We start from the raw sequence: 26,706 nt of genomic DNA, 5'->3' as shown, positions 1-26,706 counted from the left end.
GTTAAACTTCCATAGATTATAGATTCAGGGCCCACAACTTAAACGATTTCAAGTATTTAGTTGTTTATTTGTACATAATTTGGGCTTCCAGCTCATAAAACCCACGAAAACAGGATTTCAAAAAATTAGAATATTACATGAAATCACACAGTAATTACACAGTGATACCATGGTCATTGAACCAGGTTTTGGTGTCAGCATGACGGAAAATGGAAAATGAAGTCAGCATCTCCATAAAGCTTGTCTGCTGAAGGAAGCATGAAGTGCTCTGAAAATGTCCTGGTAGACGGCTGCGTTGAGTGGACAGCACAGTGGACCAACACCAGCCGATGACATGGCTCCCCAAACCAACACAGACTGTGGAAACTTCACACTGGACTTCAAGCATCTTGGATTGTGTGCCTCTCCATTCTTCCTCCAGACTCTGGGACCTTGGTTTCCAAATGAGATGCAAAATTTGCTCTCATCAGAAAAGAGGACTTTGGTCCACTGTGCTTTATTAAACCCAGAGTCAACGCAGCCGTCTACCAGGACATTTTCAGAGCACTTCATGCTTCCTTCATTTTCCAGCAGGATTTGCACCTGCCCACACTGCCAAAAGAACCAAAACCTGGTTCAATGACCATGGTATCACTGTGTAATTACTGTGTGATTTCATGTAATATTTTTTGAAATCCTGTTTTCGTGGGTTTTATGAGCTGGAAGCCCAAATTATGTACAAATAAACAACTAAATACTTGAAATCGTTTAAGTTGTGGGCCCTGAATCTATAATCTATGGAAGTTTAACGTTTTGAATGGAATTATGGAAATAAATAAACTTTTCCATGATATTCAAATTTTTTGGAAAGGGTCTGTATTATGCTATTAGCATAAATGTAATCCGGTGGTTAGCAGTTAAGGCTGGTCATCTCCTGGAATATTCCAGATATAGGACTATGCCATTATTACTCAACTCAGAGGGTTAATTAAACCAGAACTCCTGTCCTGTGGTCAACTTCACCGTTCTTGAAATGTGGACACTGTTGTAGGTTGCTTTGTCATGCACTCAGTGTGACTGTGAATGATTGGCGTTCAGTCTTTCTAACCACTGCACAATTAATATAAAATTAGCTGCTCTTTTTTTTTCTTGGTTTTTATGCCTCAAAAAGGATTTGGACACTTAAAATGTGTGAATTCTATCGCAATTGATAATTGCATATTAAACTATGAGGAATCTGCAAACAAATGATGCTACACATAGTTTTCTGATTGGCTGACTTTTAACAAACGAGGTAATTTTTTAGTAGTTTAGGAAGTTCATCCTTGCAGAATAATCACCGGTGTAGTTAATCACATTAACCTTGAACATTTTCTACTACATTTTCACTAATGCTTCACAACCAGAAAGTATCTAAATACTTAGGAGTCAAATTATAAAACGATTGAAACAAACTTTCCTTTTGTGAAATGTTTTGCTTAAAGTGTTTGTGTGTGTTTGTTTAAAATAAAACCATGGTTGGATATTTCGTTACATAATGCTAAGACATTCATTTTTCAAGTGTGACTTGAAGATACCTATTATGCCTTTTTACGAAGTCTTGATTTAGTTTTAGGATAGATTTTCATGCTTGAATGTTCAAAACACATTATTTTCCCCATATTCTCCATTGTTGCAGCTCCTCTCTTCCCAGTCTGTCAGTAACGCTCCGTTTAATTCCTGTCTCTATGAAGCCCCTCCTTCTGAAAAGCACAATGCGCTCTGATTGGTCGGCTGGATCAGTGTGTTGTGATTGGTCAACCGCTTTCAGCGTGTTTGGGAAATGTCCCGCCCCTTACCATAACCGCCAGTTTCAACACACTACTAACTAACTCGACCAGGCCCCGCCCCTTTATTCTCCGTATGAATTATTTAAATGAGGAATATTGTGACGTGTTTCTAAAGCATATAAGTGTCCAAATATGTTGTAAGGTCACTGTATTTTATTTTAATCCGTAGTAATAGAGATTAGAGACACAGTTTATCACAGTATATGCTATATATAACAATACATTTGTTAATATCTTTCATTCAGAACTTGTAATATCGATGTCAATCAGTATTCTCATGAGAGGCTGTCCATTTAAGGATCTATTCATTTCTATCCTTTAATAACTGCTTCTTGTCAACAGATCATGTATTTTTGTAATTAATCTGAAGTTGATGGTTCCTGCAGGAATACTCTGAGTTCCAGTACAGACGGAGACACCGACAGCGGCGTCGAGGAGACTTGCTCCGACTCCACAGCCTTCGCAGTAACACCCCCGAACCACACGACTCCACTGACAACACTTCAGGTACAGCTCCCGACCGACAGCGCGAGGCCACAGAATAAAGAGTTGCTTTAAATCAGTGTTACTCCGTTTGAAATCCATGTCCAATATGTGTCTACAGAAACACATGAGGGAGGCGGTTCACAAAGGCATGGGATCTCCACGGTAAATATACTGATTTTCTAACATGTGATGCAGTGTCCGTTTTTACTAGGGATGTTGCCGAAGCTTAAATCCGGAGCCCCTAAAGGGACATGGTTAGGCTTAGTGCAGTAGTCAGTTACATTACAGCACATCAGATTTCACTTATTAGGTGAAGCTGGTAAGGAGAGATGACTGACAGGATTTGGTGCACAAAAGATCCTGAGTGTCATTGACAATATCTTAAGTTGTAAAATGTGCGGATTGTGCACTCAAAAGATATTTGAATAACCTACATATTGATAGCGGCTACCTGATGCCCGCAAAATTATATACAATATAATTACCCAACTGTTTAATCTCATATTTTTTCTCATCAACATGTCCCTTTAGGGGCTCCTTAGAAAGCGTCATTTCCTTTCTGAACATAGTATTCGGCTTCAGGCACATCCCTAGTTTTTACACTGTTATTTGTTTTGGTCACATTTTTGTATTTTAATTATAATAAAATAATCATACTAAATTCATTCATTTTAGTCATATTTACCACAAAATGGTTTCTAAATTTAGTCAACAAAAATACAAAATTAAACTAAATATTTCATACAAATGTCTTAATAAACCAAACACATTTTATATATTATTTTAAACAAAAAGATACCGTTAAAACGTCTCTTCTGCTCACCAAGGCTGCATTTATTTTAATACAAAACAGTAAAAGTATAAATATTGTACAATTTTATTACAACTTAAACTGTTTTCTATGTGAACATATTTTAATATGTAATTTATTCCTGTGATTACTCCAGTCTTCAGTGTCACATGATCTTTCAGAAATCATTCTAATATGCTGATTTGCTGCTCAAGAAACATTTCTTATAATTATTGATGTTAATGTTTAATATTAATATTTTTTTCGGAATTCTTTGATGAATAGAGTTCAAAAGAGCACCATTTAAAATAGAAATATTTTGTAATGTCTGCCACGTTTGATCAATTTAATGCATGCTTGATGAATAAAAACATATTTTTTTTACTTACTCACTTGGATGGTAGTGTAGTTCACTCAAAAATGAGTCAGTGAGCATCTATTGAGAATTTGAATCCCTTTTATCCCCTCAGGCACTTGATTCTCTGGATGAGGATGACCCCAATATTTTGTTGGCGATTCAGCTGTCCCTACAGGAGTCCGGGCTGGCCTTGGACCCCGAGCCTCAGGATGGTCTCAGTAACGACGCCTCTGTAGGGGCCAGCGGTTCCTCTCTGTCCTCTGGACTGGATTCTGCGGATCCTCCCCGGGCTTCCATGAGCAGCTCTGAGCTTCTGGAGCTGGGAGACAGCCTTATGAGACTGGGCAACATTACCAGCCACTATACACCCTTTAACATGAGCTCCTTCCCTGATGCCTTCACCCCGAGTGACCCGGACTGCCTGGACCCTTCCACCAATGCCAACCTGCTTGGCAACATCATGGCCTGGTTCCACGATATGAATCCACAGAGCATTGCACTGATTCCCTCAGCCACTTCGGATGCCGGTCCCGGGCCACTCGCTTTTGGAGAGGAACAACCTGCCAAAGCCCAGGACGAGGAGAACGAAGAGGGGAGTCCTGAGGAAGACTCCCTATCGCTGACAAAAGAAAGTTCAGATATGTTGGCGACGCAACTTTTGGAGCTGGAACGTGTGGATGACGCACAACCTCCTAAAGCAGAGCCGGGCTTGGAGGATTCAGGCAGTGTAGATCTCACTAGCGCAGTTTGTCCTGAAAGCAGTGCTGATCCGCAGGGAACCGAACTCTCCTCGGAGTGGGAGGAAGAAGTGCACCTAGTGTGAGGAATGAGTCCAATTACGTTTACCAACTGAGTGCTCTTACTGTGCCAAAACACAAAAAAAAAAAAAAAAAAAACTGCTCGTGCAAAAATGGAGGAGTGTGAACGAGGTGCAGTGGGGTTGGACGGGACTCGTCTCGGTTGTGTGTTGCACCGCGTCTGGTGGAAGAAACAAGAAAACGTACTCCGATTCAAGCTAAAGAAAGTAGACGAGAGAAGATTGGGTCTCATTCACTAACCGTATTTGTGTGTGTATATGAATGTTTTTGCACAGAAATCATAGTTCATCAATAAGTTTGCACTTTTTTTTCTACATTCAGCAAACAATTTAGAACCAACTAAAACGCCATGCATGTAAAAACCAGACCTCGTTGCCCAAAAAAAACAAGCTTTAAGCTGAAAAGTTTTATATTTAATTGAAAATCTGACCCAGGATTTTAACAAAAATTTAACATTAAAGGGATACTCCACTTTTTATGGAAATAGGCTCATTTTACAACTCCCCCAGAGTTAAACAGTTGAGTTGTACCGTTTTCCAATCCATTCAGCCGATCTCCGGGTCTGGCGGTACCACTTTTAGCATAGCTTAGCATAGATCATTGAATCGGACAAGACCATTAGCATCATTCCTGCGTAATAATCAAGAAACTTTGCTGCCGTACCATGAGTCCAGCAGGCGTAATGATATGACGCAGCGTCTGAAAATAGTCAACCCTATAGTCTACCGAGCTGGGGACTATTTTCAGGCGCTGCGTCATATCACTACGCCTGCTGGACTCATGGTACGGCAGCAAAGTTTCTTGATTATTACGCAGGAATGAGAGTATAGTTCCTAGCCATATCAGCCTAGAAAATCGCAACTTTTCATTTTCCGTCGGTCTTAGTACACGATGTAACTACATGAATATGAGGAGTCAAGTTTTAAATAGGAAAAATATCGAAACTCTTTGGTCATTTTTTTGAGAGAGATGCTAACGGTCTTGTCTGATTCAATGATCTATGCTAAGCTATGCTAAAAGTGGTACCGCCAGACCCGGAGTTCGGCTGAATGGATTCGAAAACGGTAAAACTCAACTGTTGAATGAGCCTATTTCCAAAAAAAAGTGGAGTATCCCCTTTAAAGAATTACGAGCGTTATAGTTTGATCTGGAGTAGTTGCATAAAAATATGTTGTTAGGCCTATATAAAAGGTCTTTATGTACGGCAAGCCGCTGTATGGGGATGGTTAGGACACTAGTTATGCTTATTGCTAACTTTAGGCACATTTATGTAAGATAATCTGGCAGTAAGAGGCAAATTTATGTGCATATCTGTTGTGAATCAGGTGGCAATTTTGTGTGAGAACCTTTTCAGTGCACATAAGAACATACGGTTATAAGTGAATGTCGCAAAGGATTAAAGTCGCAATGAAATGGACGTAGTGCCATCTTTTCTTCCATATTGTGACGTACATCTGAGTGCACTTCACGTCACAATATGGAAGAAAAGATGGCACTGCTTCCATTTCATTGTGACTTTTATACTGATGATTTAATACTGATGATTTGAAAAGGAAGTAGGGCATTGAAAAAAATGACTTTTATATCCGTCGTTTGCTGATTGGATGGAGGCAGATCTGAACGCAAGCTTGTTAGAAAGGGGCGGGGTTTAAGCGGACTAAATGATTGGAGAATTCCAGCATACGTCACCAGAGGGTCTGAAAATATGACGTTACGATTGAAAATTATGATGTCAAGCGAAAAAAAAGAATTGTCCACAATAAGTTTAATAACGTGCACATAGAAATGTTTCATTTTAAGGTAAGCAAGGCCAGAAATGCTGTGCGTGCCATTAGAGAAAGCTCCATCTGTATTAGATTGGAAATTCATTCTTTCTTTTAAAGAGATGCGATAAAGTGAAATGATAGTCGTTTCTTTCTGACAAAAATGGGAATGTTTACATGCAGAAGAAAACGTGAATTCGTGAATGCATTCGTCCACTGTGAACAGTGTGAAGCCGACATTAAGACCTGCATCAGGTTGCATAAACCTCTAAGACTAGTCTTACAAGTTAGACATCAATTTATTTTCTGTTCATAGCTTTTTTTTTTTTTTTTTTCAGTTACATAAAAACGTAGATTTGCCTAATTTGATACCGAAAACTAAGACTGACTGCCCCTGACTAACTCCGAGTGGGTCATACTTGAACTTAAGACACTGTCTTAACATAATGGCTATGTTTATGCAACCGGCCCATCATGAACGTTTTGCTTTTAATGAGTTCTTTGCCCAGTTTTCTTTTATTTTTATCCTACAGCATCCCTTTTACTTAGCAATGCCAATCTGACTCTTTATTTAAAAACACTAATGTTCTTTCTATGCCATATTTAATGCAATTGGTGCGCTTAATGCACATGAGAAGTGTTTGAGCAGTGTGAAATGTTGTTTGCTGCAGAAAAGGAACACTTGATGTAAATGAAAATGTGATTACCTTATCTTTTTGTGACTACTACACGCAACACCTCTGATATCCATGGGTTGTGCATTTCATTGGGCTCATGTTCATAAAGACACTGCACAGGTCTACTGAAGCAATAGAGAGATAAAAACAGTGGTTTACCTGATTTCGTTTGTGTGCCACGCTCAGAAACACAGGAAGTCATTATCTTTAACAACAAAAACAGTTCTATATTCTCCTGTTGGATGTTCAGCATATGTGGCCAAAATGATACGTCTATTAACACCTTTGCCAAAGGCCTTCTCTGACAAAACTTACTGTGCAGTGAACAAAACTTCAACGAATATTCCAGGTTAAATGCAATTGAAGATTTACAGACAGCATCTGTGGCATGTCACCACATCATTTTTATTTTTAACAAAAAAAGCAATGCATTTAAAAACCAACTCTGATGCTGTCGATATCTTAGTGTTATTTAAACCAGAATATTAATCTAACAGTCATAAACACCAGAGTTTGATTTCTATTACTGATACATAATTGTTGGAAGTTGTGAGGAAGAGATTGTGGGTTTTTTATTTTCATTTTTTAGATTCTAATGTGCTCATGTGTGCCTTTTTGTACTTTTTCTTATTTATGTATATGTTGCCTAATTAAGTTAGTGTTTGCTGTGTCAATCAAATACAATCAACCTTACATATTAATCCCCCCCCCCCCCCCCCCCCCCATTAGATGGTCTTTGTTTCATGTTGACAACGGCCTCATGTTTTGTATTACACTGAATTGGTTGGCATTTTTTGATGGCCTCTCATTACAGTTTTAATGACAGAGTGATATAAGGGGAATGAAAGAATAGACAATGTAGAGTTGGTGATTGTAGTTGGTGCACTTAGTTTGGCTTTTTTTCTTTCAGATACATTTTACATTGGAATTGATGAGCAGTTTATCATCTTGCGTTTTAAGTGATGACCAGTTTTTACATCTTAATCTGACTGTTGTGTGTAAAAATGGTTGAAGTTTGGATTATTTGTTTCTCTTTTTTTTTTTTTTTTTTTTTTTTTACCTAAGTATTTATGGTGGTGGTATTTTTGTGATTTGATTTGATTTGATTTGATTTGATTTGATTTGATTTTTTTTTTTAAACGTGCCCATTAACCTTGAATTGTCATTTGCACATTCATAGATTATACTTGATACATTCCCAGTTTTTATGATGTGTAGCCAATAAACAGAAAGTATGGGAAAAGGTTTGGTCGGATTAAAAAGTTTAAAATGGAGTCCTCCTATTTGTTGTGGTTCATGAAGAAAAAAAAAGAAAAAAAAACTAATGCTACATAATGTACTTGCTTTCTTAAAATTAAATGGCAATGAACAGCGCCCTCCAGTGAAATCTTTTCACAGACAAGTTTTAGACCTTTATTTTGAAAAAAAAGTCAGGACTTTTATTTTACATTGGCATATTTCGTATCCGGGAAGTTTTTTTTCTGCATGATAAAACCAAACATACGGGACCTATCATTCATTGTTTTCAAAATGAAAGATGTGTACTTGAGGTTAAACTAATGATCATATTTCTTCGAATTCGCCATTTATCGTAGATCTTTGGCTGTGATCGCATTCTTACACGAAAAACACGACGGTTTAGTTCGGAATTAACTTTGCAAGACCGTTGTAAACGCAACCTTGCCAGGCTGCTGCTTGTGGTCAGCAAACATGCCTCTTGGTTTAAAACCATGTTGTGCTGTCTGCAAGACGAACTCTTCTTCCATGTGGAAAAAAGGAAACCAGGGGGAAATTTTGTGTAACAACTGCACGGGTAAAATTGTAACGAGTGGAGGATCCGGAGCATCTGCTTCATCCACCATCCAGCAGAATAATGGCGGAGGAAAACAGGTTTGAAATCTTGCTTAAATTGCTTTCTAACATCTAATTTACGTAACCTATCATTTAGACTTCTAGCTACACGGTCCACTAGAACATTTATAATCAAAGAAGCGCTACATGCACGACATCGCTCCCTGCTACTTGTTGAAAAGGCGCGCTCTTTTTTTTTCCTTATGAAATTTTATTGACATTTTTGTAAAGATTTTAATATAATATATATATATATATAAAAATATAAAATTGGTGTACACTTGCACGAGACTACAGACATGACAGTTATCTATTTTTATTGTACATGGAGCGGGTCGCCCCCTTCTGGGCGCCGCCATGTTTCCGTCACAACTGTCAAACAATCACTACCATTATCTGTAAATGCATAGTGTTTAAACCATACGAAGCTTAAAAATAAGAAGTATTGGTATACACTTGCACGAGACTACACACAATAAATCTAGCTTTATTGTACGTGGAGCGGGTCGCCCCCTTCTGGGCGCCGCCATGTTTACGTAACAACTGTCAAACAATTCTACCGTATTATCTGTACATAGTGTTTCTAAACCAAACCACTGATACTCTATTTTTGTTTCCCTTTTTATTTTACAGTCCAAACAGGAAATCCACAGACGCTCCGCTCGGTTACGGAGCACCAAGTACAAAGCGCCGGCATCTGAGAAAAAAGTCTCAACCAAAGGGAAGGGCAGACGACACATTTTCAAATTGAAAAATGTAAGTGCTTTTCCCTCAGGCTTGTGTATGATTTGTTTAATGAAATGGTTCAATGGCATTTATTCTTCCTATGTTCCATAGCCTATCAAAGCACCAGAGTCTGTGTCAACAATCATCACGTCAGAGTCCATGTTTTACAAGGTAACCACTCCTCTCTACTATTCAAAATGTTTGTTCTATCTGCCACTTCCTATCTAACCTGTACTTCTTGTGTTCAGGGTGTCTATTATCAAATAGGAGATGTCATTAAAGTAATAGACGAGGATGACGGTAAACCGTATTACGCACAGATTCGTGGTTTCGTCCAGGACCAGTACTGTGAGAAAAGTGCTGCGTTAACTTGGCTGATCCCAACTCAGGCCAGTCCTCGAGATCGATTTGATCCAGGCACATACATTGTTGGTAAGTTCCTGCAGAAATAAACTCTTATGTTCCTTGCTGACAAATGTAACGTGAATCATTTGTTAAAGGGTTAGTTCACCCAAAAATGAAAATTCTGTCAGTAATTACTCTCCCTCATGTTGTTCCAACCCCGCAAGACTTTCGTTCATCTTCAGAACACAAATTAAGATATTTTTTATTAAATCTGAGAGCTGTCTAACTCCTCCATAGGCTTCTATGTTATTGAAACTTGCCGACCCAGAAAAGTTAGTAAAGACAATGTTTAAAATAGTCCAAGTGACTACAGTGGCTCAACCATAAGTTTATCAAGCGACGAGAATACTTTTTGTGCGCAAAAAACAAACAAAAATAATGACTTTATTCAACCATTCATTTTCTTCTGTGTTTCTCTGAGTGAGTTCACGTAGTGTAACAGCGCAGCGCTTCTGGGTTGTACGTCAGAACGTAGGCTCACTATTGGCCAGCATCACACACATGACCATCGTCGGCCAATAGTGAGCCTGCGTTCTGACGCACAACCCAGAAGCAGTTTTTTTCTGATTAATGGAGTGATAAAAAGAGATCCCCTCTGTAAAAACCTTTGACTCTAATATGTCAACAAAATGAATTTTGAATCTGGCTTTATCCAATGTTCAGATTTCTCTTCTGGAAATATATGCAAATTAGCACATATTCAATGAGATACTACCTAATTTGCATATTTAAACAAATATTCTAAAAACTTGTAATACAAAAGATATTTGTCTTAATGTCAGTAATCAACTGGGGAAGTTTCATGCTGATATCTATTAGTTAATTTTTTTTTTTCCTATTCGCCTGGGGTTATATATTTATAGAATATTTGAATTGATTTGGTAAACCTGAAAATCTTGGGTTAAGTGCATCATCCTAATTTCAAATGAGATTTCTGTATTTAATGGCTGCATAAACACATTTATTTCTTCGCTTAGGCCCTGAAGAGGACTTGCCTAGAAAAATGGAGTACCTGGAGTTTGTCTGTCACGCTCCATCAGAGTATTTCAAATCGAGAAGTTGCCCTTTCCCAACAATACCAGTTCGTCCAGATAAAGGCTACATCTGGACTCATATAGGACCAACGCCTGCTGTTGCCATCAAAGAAACTGTAGGGTGAAGTTAACCCTTAAAATCATCGTACATTCAGACTGAACTGAACTTTTTTTTTGGTTTGCCTTTTCAGTCCTCTTTCAAAAGCTGAACTGTTATGCTTGAATCAGGACGTGTGGTATTGGCCATCGAATATTTTCTACAATTAACATTTGTAACTCAAGTGTACAGAATATTCCAGAGCTCTTATTTTCCAGTGGAGCCTCAGAACGAGTTAAACGCAGTAAGCCGCAGTATTCTACACTACGACGTGGAGGTCAAATTGGAAAGAAACTTTGAGTACAAAGTTAATTTGTAATAAATTCAGAGTGTTCATGTGAGACCCCTTTCTTCAGGCATCTATAAATTCATTCAACTCAGTTTACGTGTTTTGTCCCAAATGTGTTTTCAACCAACAATACCAACGTAGACCATGAACAAAAGGAGGATGATGATCAACAGAACAGGGAACAGGTGAGAACTAATAAGGAAACATGACTTCTAATGAATGATTAGAGGTGCATCTCAATCAGATCCCATCGCTTCCTAGGCCGTGAACCAGAATGATTCGGCCACTAGTAAGGACTCTATATAAGGAATAATTCACGATCACTAAAAAAAGTATGTTCTATATAGTATGAATGTGCATTCGCCATGTTGTCATTATCATGTGACCTACCAGCGTCAGTTGCGTTGTCACTGTCATTCACAAATCCTCTCCCGTGGCCTCATGGGATAGTAAAGTGTCCATCATATACACACTTCAGAATCTCACCGGAAGTAGTAGGTCATCCGGGTACTTTTGCCCACTCTTTTATGAGTTCTGTGAATTCAGACATACAATTTTTGTCACATACTGGTTTCGCCTACTATATAGTCGGGAAGGATGTGATTTCGGATGCAACCGTTTTTTTGCAAATGACTATTTGTGGCGACCTGATAACATCCTCATTGTACAACATCACTACTGGTGTTTATGAACAACAGCAGGACGGATATCTTTATTATTTTGTCATTTAAAGTACATTTTGATTAATACTTTGCTTGTTACATATACGTGCAACATTACATAAATCTTTTATATAAATTATCCCTGTGCATTGTGGGATTTTTTTTAGGGAGCGAACGTTTCAGGAAGGATGTTGCGGTTGATGCAGCACTTAAAATGGCCGACTCCCTGATCAGTGCCCTGACTACTGCACTAGAGCAGATTGAGACGCACCCTAGAACTCAAATACAGACAATAAAAACTGCTAGAAACTAAAGAAGGCAGAGAAACAGAAGATGACTGACACACTTGTTCAGCTGCTGCGCTGGTGTCTCAGAGATTAGCCTGAAACAGATTCCAAATGACTGAAATTAGAACAGATTAATTTAATGTTATTCGAGAGTGAACAAGTATATTTTTGCCTAAATTTTATTAAAAATAATCCGCTCAAAGGGGATACAAATACTAATGGCCTGAATGCTTGAGTATTCTGATGAGTGATTCTCGAGTATTTCTGGAAAGCCGTTTATGATTAACACTTTACTTAAAGCCTTTATATAATGCATCATAGAAGTATTTTTAATGCATTTATTGTGACTTGTAATGAAGGTACAAAATCATGCAAAGCTCATAAAAAATTAAACAGGCTATATCCCGAGGATGACAACCAAATCTCTTCAGAAAGTTTTATTTTTATTTTTTTATTATTATTATTATTATTATTATGAAAGTCAAGCATTTGCTTTCTTTCTTTTTGTTTCTTCTATTTCTTAAAAAAATAAATAGTCAAATTTCAGGGTGTATTTTGTCTGTGTCCACAGTGGCTCCCTTTGCACTATTTAGTGCACATAGGCCTATATCAGGTGTTTTTAATGTTTTAAAAAGTGAATTCTCAGTGTTCCTACTGTATTTTTATTTTTTTTACCTATAATGCACTCTGATTTGTTGTGGGCAACTTAATCAATTGATATGATTGATAACTGCATGCTTTAGGAATGGATGAGACTGTTATGCGCATATGACCATCTCTTCTATTACATTATCTTTAATCGGTATGAACATGACACTTATCACATTTATATTATTAATTTGGCTAACATAATATTAAACATGACAAAAATAATTAACATGTCATTTATTGTATCATCATACCATTAATGAAACTGACAAAGAGCTTATGTAAAGTCGTAAAGTAATTGTCATCCTTTTTTTGGAGTAGCTAAAAATTGTGATGCTGCAGAGAAGAAAAAAACGTATAAAAACCTATTATAAAAACTGATCACATCTTCCTATTTCGTGACATCTTGCTGTATTTCGACACGCCACCAGAGGGCGCTACAATGTAATGGCTATTTGATTTATTCAATGAATTGCAGCTGTTATTTTTGTACAGGCAAATGCTGTAAAGTTAACTTTCCCGTCTTTAATACTGAAATCGTGCTGATATTAAATTGGATAGAGGTATATCAATACTAAGATGTGTATGTTTATGTTGTGTTCAATCTGAAAAACAAGCAGTTGCGAAATCAAAGCGAATCTCCCATTAAGGTTCTTCTTTAAGAAGAGACACGAGAACCGAAAGGTAGTTCAGGAATATATTTTCGAAGGCTTGGAAAATAATTCTCATGCAAATTTTACTAGACTGTCGAATGAAGATATTGTGCTCAAACTGATGGATGCCCGGAGGGAGGGAGTTGAGTATCGCTTCTTCTTCCACGAGGAACGAGCAAATCCTCTCTGTAAACAGTTTCTTAAACTTCATTTCGAAAATATGGACAGACTTCAGTGGAAACATGCATATCATATCCCACTCCATTTATGCCACAGATGTCAGAGTTGTTCCTGAAATGGCAGCTCGTTATTCTATTAGACTCGGAATCAACATGGGAAAACTGGTAAGACACTTTGGGAAAAACATGCTAGACGATGCAATATCAAGCTACTTCATGCTCATTCTTGTTTTATAAATTTTTTCTAGCGTGTAAACGAAGAGAAAATCCAGAGGGTAAGTGTGCATCTTCATTATCTCTGGCATGTACACACAAAAGGTTATTAAATGGATGTTTGTGTCGCAAAAGGAGATGCTTTCAAGGACTGTATGGGTCAAGTGGACAGAAACAAGCAGGTAAAGCAGATCAGATGAATTAACTCTCACTGTACACTATAATAAGTGCATGTTTATGTTAAACCTGTAAAGTGTTGATGAGTACAACAGCCATTGTTTACACTTCCTCACAACTTTTAGTAAATCATCATGAAACATTACAACATTTTATAACTAAGTGCACATGCTGCTGATCTGCTTAGCGTTATGTCATGTGAGTTAATGCTTATTAATAAACAAACATTGATGCTGTAAAATGTTGTCCAGAATGTACTAATGAAATGATTTGGACATTCTGTATTTTGCACTTTAGGTTTATCTTTATTTGTATGACCTGATATCTATGAAGTACCAATACATTTTTTTAAATATGATAAAATGGTGGACAAACTTGCACGTGTTCCTATTGTTTGAGTGGAATATAGTGATTGCAACGTCAAGTGAACTGAAAATTTGCATAGCTATAGCTTGCACTGTTAACTGCAGTGAAGAAATGTAAATGTGAGTCATCATCAACACAAATTAATGTAAATTGTCTTGATCATTTTCACATTTTAGACTGCCAGTTGAGTTTCTGAAAGCATGCGTGCATCGAACGGTCCTCTCCGCACTATATAAACGGTGTTGGGTCTCTTCCCTCTTTTTCCTTTGCTCTCATTCTCTCTCCTTCATCACTGTGTCAAATGCACATGGCTGGCAGCCAGAACAGCAGGATCTCTGAGCGCAGCCCCGACACACATCATCTGTTACTGGTTTTGAATGCAGAGGGAGGCTGTGAGGGGAAGTGGTTGGAGGTGTAGTTAGTGGGAGGAGTGATATGATGAAGGCCGCTAGATGAGTGATTCAGCTGAAGGGATTGTTGTGGTGAGGCTGTGCAGTGTTGGGGAAAGTTACTTTGAAAAGTAATGCATTTCAATACAGCGTTACTCCCTTAAAATGTAACTAATTGCGTTACTTAGTTACTTTTTTTTACTTAGTTACGTTACTTGTGCGTTACTTTTTTTCACCTGGGCTTGTTTAATAACAAAAAAAGTAATATTTTTGGGCAAATGTAAAGACCCTTTCACACCAAAAGTGAAATAATAAGCCTCAGGCTGAAGGAAATGCAAATTCAAGCCTGTACAGTAGCAGCTCAAGAAAAGTAGCAGCTGCTGTTCTGCATAACGGAAGAATAGGACGCAGGAGAAAGAAAGTGTAACGCTTACTTTACAAAATAAAATAAATCTATAGTCATTTTTGCTTATGGTTTAACTGAATCATCGAAGGTTAGAAGCAAGTACATTGGTCAATAAAGTGAGATTAAATGCATAAAAAATAATTTTTATTTAACATATTTAGTTATTGGATGTTTGCATAGTATTCTGATTCTGCATTTCACTGATTTTATTTTGAGGAATATTGAATCTTTTTTGTGTGCAAGTGAGATGACTAAATGCACGCTCACATTTAGTCTAGAACTACAATAACCATCATGTTTACACACATACACACACAGTTTTTACATTTCAAAGAGGCATAGACCCACCTTCTTTGAGAAGCTTGGTGATGACCATATCTCACTAAAGATGTAGATAAGAAAAGAGCCGTGTTTAAAATGCTTTAAATGGTTTGATAAATCAGTTGTTAAGGGAACTTACAGCAGCTGAAGGAACATTTTATAGTAATCGTCCTTGGTGTGAACCTATCTCTTACAGTCTTATACATGTAAAAGTCAATATGGCACGTACCCATACTAAGGTCTATTGTGCAAGACAAATAAAAGCTGAAAATGAATGCAAATGTTACTTGCATTCATTGGAATACATGTGGCTTTGCTAGATGTTGTAGTAATAATTCACATTTTTTGATGCTTCTGATAAAAGCATGTTGACACAAATGTTCATATCTGCTGTACATCACAAACAAAATAGTCTCCAAAAAGTGAGACTTTGGCATCAGTAGTCCAAATCTCATTAATTTTACTCACAGAATGCATTCACATTGAATCAATTTTAGACATTAAATGAGGACATGTGTACGCTTTCTGTCTCCAGTGTGTTTGGGGTTTAATTAGGACTGTGTTGCTCATAATGGCAGTGACACTGAGGTCTTGGTCTCAGAAGACTCAAAGGAGTCTGTGTTTACTTGTTTACTTTTAATCGTAAATTATATGGTATTACCACAATTTCTTTTACATATAATGCAATGTTAAAACATTTACAGTTTTTCACCGTATATACTAACAATAGAACTACATTACAAATATTTTTACTGTGTGCATCAGTCAGTATTAGATTTTTACATTTAAATTGAAAATGTAACTTTAAATGCAAATCTTGGAATATGGCACAAGCAGTTGTAGCAAATTAGCTCTACGAAATATTAATAATCAATAATAACTGGTTATAAATGATTATGAATATTTTGATCAGTTAATATAATTAATGTCGTAAATTAATATTATGCAAATTAGCACATACATAATTAGATTATGCACCGTTTGTCCATGTTAACAAACAATTAAAAAAAACTTGTAATATATTTTTTGTTTGTCTTGATGTAAGTAATCAACTCAGTAATTTTCATGGTGATATCTAAAGGTTGAAAATTTTACCCTATTCACGTGAGAAAAAGAATGACCAGGCGTATGAATAGGCTATATAAGGGTCTTTTTCGAAACTTTCCCCTAATGGGATTCTCCGGGACTTTTTTTTTCCTTACTCAGGACATATTGAGGATACAAAATCAGTAGAGTTTGCTTCTGTTGCAATTTGTTCAACCTTTTTTCATAAAATGACTGGACTATTATATGCTATATTGCATTTAAAATGTTAGTATTGCTTTTATCATTTAAAACACAGTGACATACTATGGCAAGCCATTTATTCAAGCTTTTATTCATTCACTGGATGCATTTTTGATATCAATAATTACATTTGTACTATTTAAAATGTGAATTTTTGATATTAAGAATATACTTTTTCTAGTAACAATGTCTATTTCTGATATCAGGAATTACATTTTCATTAGCACTAGTTAAAGTAGGGAGAATTGTAGTGGGAGCACTGGGGTGTCATGTGTGACTGTGTGGCAATGGCTTCCATGTCTCATGGGTCAAGTAGGACGGCCCCTTAACATCATTTTGCTTTGGGCCCCAGGGAGGTCAGGATCGGCTCTGGATAGAACCATGATGTCAACAAGCAAAATAAAAATGACAAATTTAGAAATCCATTAATCCAAAATTTCCATAGTTCATTGTCAATAGTGAAATCGCATTAAAACCAAGCAGTTTTCTGTTGTTCAACGTGCCAATTTTGCTTGACCTATTTGAACACGGGCAAAATCTGCGCTGGGAACTTTTCCACCTTTGCATGAAACTCCTGATCATGTGGATTCCTATGGAAGCTTTTTTCCGCCACAAAATAAAAAATAAAAAATGATAATTGCGACTTTTTTTCTCACAATTGCGAGTTTACATCTCGCAATTCTGACTTTATTTCTCAGAATTGCGAGATACAAAGTCAGAATTGCGTGAAATAGAGTCAGAATTGCGTGAAACAAAGTCAGAATTGCGTGAAATAAAGTCGCAATTGCGTCTTATAAAGTCAGACTTGCGTGAAATAGAGTCAGAATTGCGAGATATAAAGTCGCAATTGCGTGTTATAAAGTCAGAATTCTGACTTTTTTTCTCGCAATTGCGACTTTATATCACGCAATTCTGACTTTATAACACGCAATTGCGAGTTTATATCTCGCAATTCTGACATCTTTTCTCAGAATTGTGAGATATAAACCCACAATTGTGAGATATAAAGTCCAATTCTAAGAAAAAAAAAAAAAGATGGACTTTTTTTCTTTTTTTTTTTACCTCAGAATAGTTTATCTCACAATTCTGACTTTATATCTCCCAATTGCGTATTATAAAGTCAGAATTGCGTGATGTAAAGTCGCAATTGCGAGAAAAAAAGTCCGAATTGTGACTTTATAAGACGCAATTGTGACTTTATTTCACGCAATTCTGACTTTATATCTCGCAATTCTGACTTTATAACACGCAATTGCGACTTTATAACACGCAATTGCGACTTTATTTCACGCAATTCTGACTTTATATCTCGCAATTCTGACTTTATAACACGCAATTGCGACTTTATTTCACGCAATTCTGACTTTATATCTCAAAATTCTGACTTTATAACACGCAATTGCAACTTTATTTCACGCAATTCTGACTTTATATCTCAAAATTCTGAGAAATAAAGTCAGAATTGCGAGATGTAAACTCGCAATTGTGAGATAAAAAGTCGCAATTATCTCTTAAAATGTTTTATTCTGTGGCGGAAACAAGCTTCCATAGATTCCTGTTAAAATATGACTGGAAATTTGCATGCAGGATTTCGCTGAGCAACGGTAAATGTGATCGCAAAAAAAGTCACGACTATAAAAGTTTCCCATGCAGACTTTGCTCGCGTTCTAGTTGGTCAAGCAAATTCGCTGCGTTGCCCAACAGAAAGTTGCAGTAGTATTTACTTCCTTATTGTGAGGTATATCCTAGTGAAAAGGGCTTCTGGAACAAGATAAAATATAGGCTTGATTTTGTCCATGGGGAGTTGATTGGATGGTTCTGGTTTGCTATTGGTCGATCTCATATGAGTGACAGGTTTCCCCGCCCTCGCGTCAGTAAACACGTCATCAGAGAAGAGAAGAAGTGCTATAAGTAAGAATATAAATTTAGATTCCATGATGATTTTAAAGTGACTGCTGTGTAAACGTGCTCTGTTGACAATAGACCCTTTTGCCGCACCTTAAGAATATATCTTCTTTTTCCTTTTTCAGTGGTTAACCCAGAAAATACCAGATTTTTCCTACAGCCACAGAACGTTGTTGGTGTATTGATGGTCAGTAAGCACAGGTAAGACACTTCTTTTTCCTTAGCAGCCGTCCAGAATCTAATGGCCGTTTAACCTCTGTCTGATAACCACGAGAGCATGAGACAGCTGCTTCTATAAATAACTAACCCCCTCTCGACTGCCTCCCTCACGCTCTCGCCAAGTACGGCTCTCTTCTTGAGTTGACCCATATGTATATGTTGTTTGAAAGAGGGCAGAAGAAACACACCACCAACTCCTAAAGGCTGACAGCTCTTCGAAGTTTCCTTGATCTCGGGAGCTGACGGAAAGCCATGAAGAGCTTGAAGTTCCTAGCAGCCGAGGGCTTCGTCCAAACCGGCCCAAACGCGTGTCAGAACCTCCACTGCTTGTCTTGCAATCTCTACCCAATCCTCTTCAAGGCCAGTTATCTGCGTGAGGAGGCGTCAATGCTCCACGACTTGGTCCAGACGTGGCCTCTGACAGAGATTAACTTGCGTAAACTGCTGGGCCAAACAGCGGACTGTCCGGAGGATCTCACGTCCCGCACATGCAGACTCTGTCTGGAGGCCTTTCTCACGGGTCTGAGGGACTACGTGTTTCAAGCTCCTAGCACGTATGCTAAAAAGCTATGTGTGGTGGATATAACGGGTCTGCAAGACACTGAACACCAGGCATGTCCCTGTGGACGGACCCTCGGGCGCTGGGCACGAACCGAGCTTCTCACCCGCATGTGCTACGAGACTATGGCAACCATGCAGGAGGGTCAACCATCACAATCAGCGTTTAAAGTGGAGGTAGATATTCGCATGGATGCTTTTGTTACTGAACGGAACAACGAGATTGTGGCTCAGGCTTTGTTGCTTCGCAGACATTGCCCGTTAAAGCTGCACTTCGTGGGCCTGCGTGTGGATTCGTTGAGCCTCAGGAACCTCTTTTACCTCCTGAAGCTGGTGGAGTCGCACGGCCTGCAGAAGCTGGAAGTGGTGCACAACGTACATCTGGAGGCTCCACACATCGAGGTCATGTTGTCCCAGTTGAAGTTCCCCAAGCTGCGCTCCATCACCTTTCCCGCGCAGGCGCTGAACGTGCACCGGTTGGGCCCGGATGACGAGGGGCTCATGGGAGTTCTGGGAGAGCTGATGAGCGGACTGACCGAGCTGAGAGAGCTTTATCTGGGGTTCTCCACTCTTACAGGACATCTGAGGAGACTGCTGAGGTAAAGACTCGGAATAGTTCACCCAAAAAATGAAAATTATCCCATAATTTACTCACCCTCAAGCCATCCTATATGACTTTCTTCTTTCAGCCGAACACAGTCATAATATCCTGGCTCTTCCCAGCTTTGTAACTGCATTGAATTGTGTCCCGAGTTTTTGAAGCTCCAAAAAGCGCATCATAAAATGAATCCTAATGATTCCAGTGATGGCTTCCGGCTGTACGTGTAACGTGTACGATTGTGTTCGTGAGAGAGTCAAGTTCGGCGGAAGGGTGACCTCTGACCCGACAGATGACGTAGTCGTAAGCGTATAAGCTTAGGTGAGAATTGATGAACGCAGAAGCACGGAGCAAATGTCGGAGAGTAAAATGGAGGATTTCGATATAAAAGAAGAGCTATGTCATACGACGGGAACTCAACTTTCTCGTAAACGCGCGTCACTTGTTGCCGGAAGCCAGTGATTATGGTTTATAAAGTTTTTAATATTGATATTTGTCTTAAAAAAACCCATCGCTTTGCTTCAAGAAGGCATTTATTAACCCCCTGGAGCCATATGGATAACTGGTACTTTTATGATGGATGGATGCGCTTTTTGGAGCTTCAAAAACTCGGACACTATTCAATGCCATTACAAAGCTGGGAAGAGCCAGGATATTAGGATTGTGTTCGGCTGAAAGAAGAGAGTCATATACACTGAGGATGGCTTGAGGGTTAGTAAATTATGGGATAATTTAAATTTTTTGGGTGAACTAATCATTTAAAACCACAATGTGACCACAGCTGCCATTTAACTCCTACACATACAGTCTTAAAAATAAAGGTTTTTTTTTTTGGCATCTATGGTTTCATGAAGAACCTTTAACATCTATGGAACATTTCCATTGCACAAAAGGCTCTTTAAAGCCAATTCACACTGACAGACGGCAACAGACACTTTGTTGGGTTTTGTGTTAACTCTGTCGGTGTCTGTCGCCATTTTTCGCCTCTCGTTTTTGCCGATTGAACATCGAATCAGCGATTGTTGGATCTTTGAATGTCTGAGATGTGACTTACTCTAGTCTGATGACACTGGTCAATGCAAGAGTGTAGATCTCTCAGACTTGCGCTCAAAATTTGTTTTTGTTTTTGAAAGAAGTCTCTTCTGCATCTATTTGATCAAAATACGCATCCATCCATCTTAATGGAAATATTGTGTAATATTGTTACAATTTAAAACAATATTGTAATATTTCATATTTTACAATATTCCTGTGATGCAATTTTCAGCATCATTGTTGCTGAATGTTTTGTGAATGGTTAGTTAGTTCACCCAAAAAATTAAAATTGTGCGGCTTCATTTTTTGTGAATACACACTTTTTTTTTTTTACTGACCCCAAACATTTGAATTGGGAATCTTCTCCTCTTAAATGTAAGATCTGAGAATCTTATTTGAGGGTTTGCAAACAGGGAGTGATTTCAACAACAACAACACCATACTAGACAACATGGGTTGATAATACCAGTTGTCTAGTGTGTTGTTGTTGTTGTTGTTTGTTGTGCGACTGAATGCAGACAGCTGTCCCATTGCGAACTCTAAGTAGGCCAGGACACGACTCTGGCAAAACATGATGTTCTACAATCGCTGTAAATAGCAGTGCACGTGTCTTATAACAGTCAAAACATCACATGTCATACAGGTGCCAAAACATGATCTGTACCATGATATTAATACTTTTATTCATTTTATGTTATTCATATTCAGCGCAACGGTTTTCAACATTGACAATAGAAAAACTAAAACTAAAATAAATGTTTCTCGAGTATCAAATCATCATATTAGATTGATTTCTGAAAGATCATGTGACACTGAAGACTGGAGTAATGATGCTGAAAATTCAGCTTTGATCACAGGAATAGATTACATTTTTACAATATATTACAATGAAAAACTGTTGTGTTAAATTGCAATAATATTCGTCAATAATCCTGTTTTTGTTGTATTTTTTATCAAATTTGTAGCAATTGTAACTTTATTTTCCAGTGAATCAGATATTTTGTCAAATTATTTTAAAATGTTTCTATTTTTAAATATTAATAGTTTTAATAGTATAGTATGCAATTCAATAATAGCATGCCTATTATTATTATTAGCTGCATTTAGTGTAAATTCCATTATGCGAGATCATTCCTAAACGCTTGTTTTGAGTAACTTGAATCTGTTTGTTTCACCAGTCCACTAAACACTCCGCTGCAGGTTATCGAGTTAGCGAACTGTAGTCTCAACGTAGTGGACATGGCCTACTTCGCCAACAGCCTGCACAGTGAGCACCTCGTGAAGCTGGACCTGAGTGGCCATGCGGTGGCGGACGTCTTCCCCAACACCTTCCGGAAGCTTCTGTATCGCTGCTCGGCCACTCTCACGAGTCTGGGCGTGGAGGAGTGTGGACTGGACGACGAGACGCTGGACATGTTCACTCAAGCACTGAGACCCTGTCGCGCACTACAGGAGCTGAAGATCCTGGGTAATCCACTGAGCACTGCTGCCCTGCGCACTCTTTTCAACACGCTGGCTCTGGGCTTTCCTGCTTTGAGGTACAGTAAGACTGTGTCCTATTTAGGGTTGCAAAGGGGTGGAAAATTTCCGGTAAATTTCCGGAAAGTTTACGGTAAATTTCCATGGGAAGTTAAGCTGGGGAATTTTGGAAATATTCATTACCACGGCAACCGCTTGCACGTCCACTCTGAAAGTAACTGTACACATAAGAGACGGATAGATACGTTATTTAAGGTTATTTCTATTCGTTAGAATATTGATATATGAACTTGTTGTCAAGTAAGCCCCGTTGCGAGCATGTGCGTCTCTCTAAACTTTCAGTGTGCTGCACTGCTCTAGTTGACTTCTGCACCTTCCCCCTGAAAATATCACGTTCATTTTGAAAACGTAATTCCTTTTGTGGATCCTCTTGGTCATTCTTCATGTTTCTTTGACAAATATCAGTTTCTCAGTCTCATGCACGCTGCACGTGAGTTAACCACGCCTACTTATTTACATGTCGCGGTATACACAGAATAAAAAAATCTGTTACGGTTGACATTTTCTTCCGCGGTAACGATATATACCGTCATACCGCCCAGCCCTACTTATGTGGTAAATAAAGTTATGCTAGCTTATTTAGCATCTAACTTATCAGCTTGCTATCTACTAGATGAATACATTTGTATGTGATATTTGCAATTTAAACATTTAATAAATATATTTCCCCATAATATCATCAAAACTTACTTCACTTTGTTTAGTCAACAGGCTCAGATGTGTGCCTTCAATAGTCTTGTGCTTTGGGCTTCTGTACATGTGATGGAGGCATGCAAAGTGCCAGTAGGGGGTGTGGTCTCAGCCATGCAGTAAGCAGTGTACTATGTGCATGTGATTGAGGAATGGCATGGATATTCAAGTGTATTTGAATGGCATCTGTTTGTTTTAGTCAAGATTATGCTAAAATATACTTTCCTCAACTATATTTAAGTTCCCTATGAAGAGCCAACCCTCAACTTTGAAAATTCCGTTTATTCCCATAAATTCCTGTTAATTCCCTTAAATTCCCATTAATTCCCATGGAAAGTTTCCATCTTTGAAAATTCCCAGAATTTTGCAACCTTAGTCCTATTATGCTTTTTTTTTTTTTTACATGTTCAACTATAATGTTGTTGTTTGAGCATGAAAAAGCTCTGCAAAGTTACAAAGCACAAAGTCCCTCCAAAGGGAGTTATTCTCAATATGTGACCCTGGACCACAAAACCAGTCACATGTCGCACCGGTATATCTATGGCAATAGCCAACAACACATTGTATGGGTCAGAATTATCGATTTTTCTTTTATGCCAAAAATCATTAGGATATTAAATAAAGATCATGTTCCATGAAGACGTTTTGTAAATTTCCTACCGTAAATATATAAAACATTTATTTCTGTGAGTGAATGCAGCAAAATCACGAACATAAATGCACAACTTTAAAGTTTTTTTTTTATTTTATTTTTAATGTTTCGATTTTTTTTGCACCCTCAGATTCCAGATTTTCAATAGTTGCATCTCGGCCAAATATTGTCCTATCATAACAAACCATTACATCAATGGAAAGCTTATTTATTCGGCTTTCAGATGATGTATAAATCTCAATTTCAAAAACATGTGACTGGTTTTGTGGTTCAGGGTCACGTATCAGTGTCACTGTGACTCCCTCATTGCGTCCCAACAAAGACTATAGATAGAAAGGGACTAGTGCCAAATTATACAATCCGTCCTAAATAGTATTCGAAATTAGAGGCTGCGTCTGCAATCGCTTACTCCAATGTGATTTGAGTAGGTGCTTATTTTGAATAAGTAATTACTTCACGACCACTAAAAAAGTATGTTCAATACAGTATGAATCTAAAAATCCGGATGTACTACATTCACCATTCATTCTGTCATTATCATGTGACCTACCAGCATCAGTTGTTGCTTCACCTCCATTCACAAATCTTCTCCCGTGGCCTCATGGGATAGTAAAGTGTCCAGCGTATGCACACTTCAGAATCTCGTCGGAAGTAGTTGGTCATCCGGGTACTTTTCTTAGACATACTACTTTAGTCACATACTGTTTTGCTTACTATATAGTAGGGAAGTATGGAATTTCGGATGCAGTCAGTGTGTCCCAAATCGTAGTATGTTGAAATGAGTGTTTCAGAGATACATTAGTGGAAGCATTTAAAGGGATACTTCACCGATTAGCATTAAGCTTTGTATCAGTAGAAACCCGGTAGTATTTTGGAATGACCGTGCTTCCCTCCCTCATGTCCCCCTGAGACGAGAGATTTCTGTATTGTGTGTCTGGAAAAAAAAAACTCTGATGACGCAAAAATCGTCATTTAGCATCATCGGAGGATTTTTTGTCCAGAGGCGAGAGACTACAGCCAGTAGGAGGAGCTGTTCCGCATGTCTTCAACCCGCCCATAGGGGGATCTCACGATAAAACGCCGTCTTTTCAGTTTCGAGTCGACTAGTAGCCTAGCTGTATCATTTCTTCCGATACTGCCCTCTGTAACCGGTAGGCGTGGCTTGGGAGTGGCCTCGTAGGGCAGCGAAGCAAGTGCATTCTGGGAGTTGTAGTCTTTCATCCACATGAGCCAAAAATACATTTTCTGGCTTTTCTCAGTCTAGAAGGCACCAACTTCTAAAATAATTTCACATTTCTACTACATAAATGACCCAATTTAAATACACATTCATCTTTCCAGTGGTGAAATATCCCTTTAAAGTTTAAATGATCCTATAAATCGTTAATCGAATTTTGTGAATCATCCTGAATTTGCAAAAATCTTTCCAGAATCGGAAAATCGTGAATCGAGTCCATTTGTTGTCTACCAAAAGATTCACAGTAAGGGGTGTGACATTTCCCAAATGCGCACTTGACCAATCACAACACACTGGACCAGCCAACCAATCAGAGCAGTGTGTGCTTTTCAGAAGGAGGGGCTTCATAGAGACAGGAACTAAACAGAGCGTTACTGACAGACTGGGAAGAGAGGAGCTGCAACAATGGAGAATATGGGGGAAATAATGTTTTTAAGCATGAAAACCTATTCTAAAACATGCCAAAAACAAACCAAGACTTTGTAAAAGAGCATAATAGGGCCTCTAACTTAATTTATATTGTATTGTGCCACAGATACGTTGAGCTGCCCGTCCCTCGTGACTGTTATCCCGAAGGTGCCACCTACCCGCTGGACGATAGGACACTGATAAACTACGACAGGGAGAAGTTCCAGCTAGCCAGGACTGAACTTGTTGGCATCCTAGAGAGGGAGGGGAAGCGACACATAGAAGTCTGCACTCCATTATTCGGAGCCTACGATCCTGACATCAACGAGACCAGCAACGAACTGGGAGTCTCCATGTTGCAGTCGTTCAACAGTGTCGTTGGAAACTTCATTGACACCGTCAATAGTGTTACTCAACGGAGAGAGCAGAGAATGATGGAGTGAGACGGTCAGAATGAACGAGAACGTAGGGTGTATGTTTAACATTTATAATACGAAATATTTCTTCAGGATCAAATCATCATATTAGAATGATTTCTGAAGGATCATGTGACTGAAGTAATAATGCTGAAAAATTCAGCTTTGATCATAGTTAAATGTGACTTGTGTTTGTTTATGGTTCATTTTTGTTATTTTTGTAATTGATAATATTATATAAAGAATCTGATAATTTGCACTTTTAGGCTTTGCTTTCAATAGTTTAATGTTAAATGGATATTTTTTCCCGCCTGGAGATAAAATGTGTAATCATAACTAAGACACCAGTATCAATATTGGAATCAATTATGGCCTTTATTCAGAGTACATGGTAAAAAGATTCCATTAAACATGTTTAAAATACTGCATTTGTTTCACCAGTAATTCAACGTGGAAAATGAGATTGAATGATTGTATATATTAGTATGTATATTCAAAAAGGTTGGGATAACAGAGTTCAGTGTCTGCAAACAAGACATGCACATCTCTATTATACATCAATATTGCAATATTTGCAACTATCCATAACAGGATTGTGATTGAGCTTCATCTCAATTCATGAAAAATAAACATTGTATAGGTTAACTGTCATGAAATTGTACTTACTGTGTGTCCTGTAAAATGTGAGTCATTTTGTATATCACATAGACCTACTTTAATTAAATGGCCGTATCGTTTTTCCCCAAAGAAAAAAAAAAA

At 38.1% G+C, this 26,706-nt stretch overlaps 4 protein-coding genes across 6 annotated transcripts in view; 3 read left to right on the top strand and 1 right to left on the bottom strand.

Moving 5' to 3' along the window:
- ppt1 (palmitoyl-protein thioesterase 1 (ceroid-lipofuscinosis, neuronal 1, infantile)) overlaps positions 1-3,237 on the bottom strand; it is a 133,903-nt gene extending 130,666 nt beyond the window's left edge. The window contains exon 1 of the mRNA XM_084423918.1: positions 3,228-3,237. The gene's annotated coding sequence lies outside the window, so the exon portion shown is untranslated. The remainder of the gene's footprint in view (positions 1-3,227) is intronic.
- Positions 1-4,638, top strand: part of ankib1a (ankyrin repeat and IBR domain containing 1a) — a 41,813-nt gene extending 37,175 nt beyond the window's left edge. For 2 of the 3 annotated variants that reach the window (XM_084423908.1, XM_084423910.1), the window contains 3 exons: positions 2,195-2,315; positions 2,413-2,456; positions 3,555-4,638. In XM_084423908.1, the coding sequence (XP_084280034.1) occupies positions 2,195-2,315; positions 2,413-2,456; positions 3,555-4,265 (876 nt within the window). In that variant the 3' untranslated portion in view covers positions 4,266-4,638. The remainder of the gene's footprint in view (positions 1-2,194; positions 2,316-2,412; positions 2,457-3,554) is intronic. The other variant, XM_084423909.1, reaches the window with a different exon arrangement.
- A 653-nt stretch (positions 4,639-5,291) lies between these two features.
- On the top strand, positions 5,292-11,198 carry gatad1 (GATA zinc finger domain containing 1). Its single transcript, XM_084423586.1, has 5 exons — positions 5,292-8,590; positions 9,185-9,307; positions 9,389-9,448; positions 9,526-9,709; positions 10,660-11,198. The coding sequence occupies exons 1-5, from the start codon at positions 8,411-8,413 to the stop codon at positions 10,839-10,841; spliced, it is 729 nt and encodes a 242-aa protein (XP_084279712.1). The 5' UTR covers positions 5,292-8,410; the 3' UTR covers positions 10,842-11,198.
- Positions 11,199-18,727: 7,529 nt separating this feature from the next.
- lrrc14b (leucine rich repeat containing 14B) lies at positions 18,728-26,685 on the top strand. Its single transcript, XM_084423902.1, has 3 exons — positions 18,728-19,971; positions 22,184-22,543; positions 25,659-26,685. The coding sequence occupies exons 1-3, from the start codon at positions 19,067-19,069 to the stop codon at positions 25,972-25,974; spliced, it is 1,581 nt and encodes a 526-aa protein (XP_084280028.1). The 5' UTR covers positions 18,728-19,066; the 3' UTR covers positions 25,975-26,685.
- The last annotated feature ends 21 nt before the right edge of the window (positions 26,686-26,706 follow it).

Source organism: Rutilus rutilus (assembly GCF_951802725.1).
Source record: "Rutilus rutilus genome assembly, chromosome: 11".
Classification (NCBI taxonomy): domain Eukaryota; kingdom Metazoa; phylum Chordata; class Actinopteri; order Cypriniformes; family Leuciscidae; genus Rutilus; species Rutilus rutilus.
This window is presented reverse-complemented; position numbering and strand designations above follow the sequence as displayed.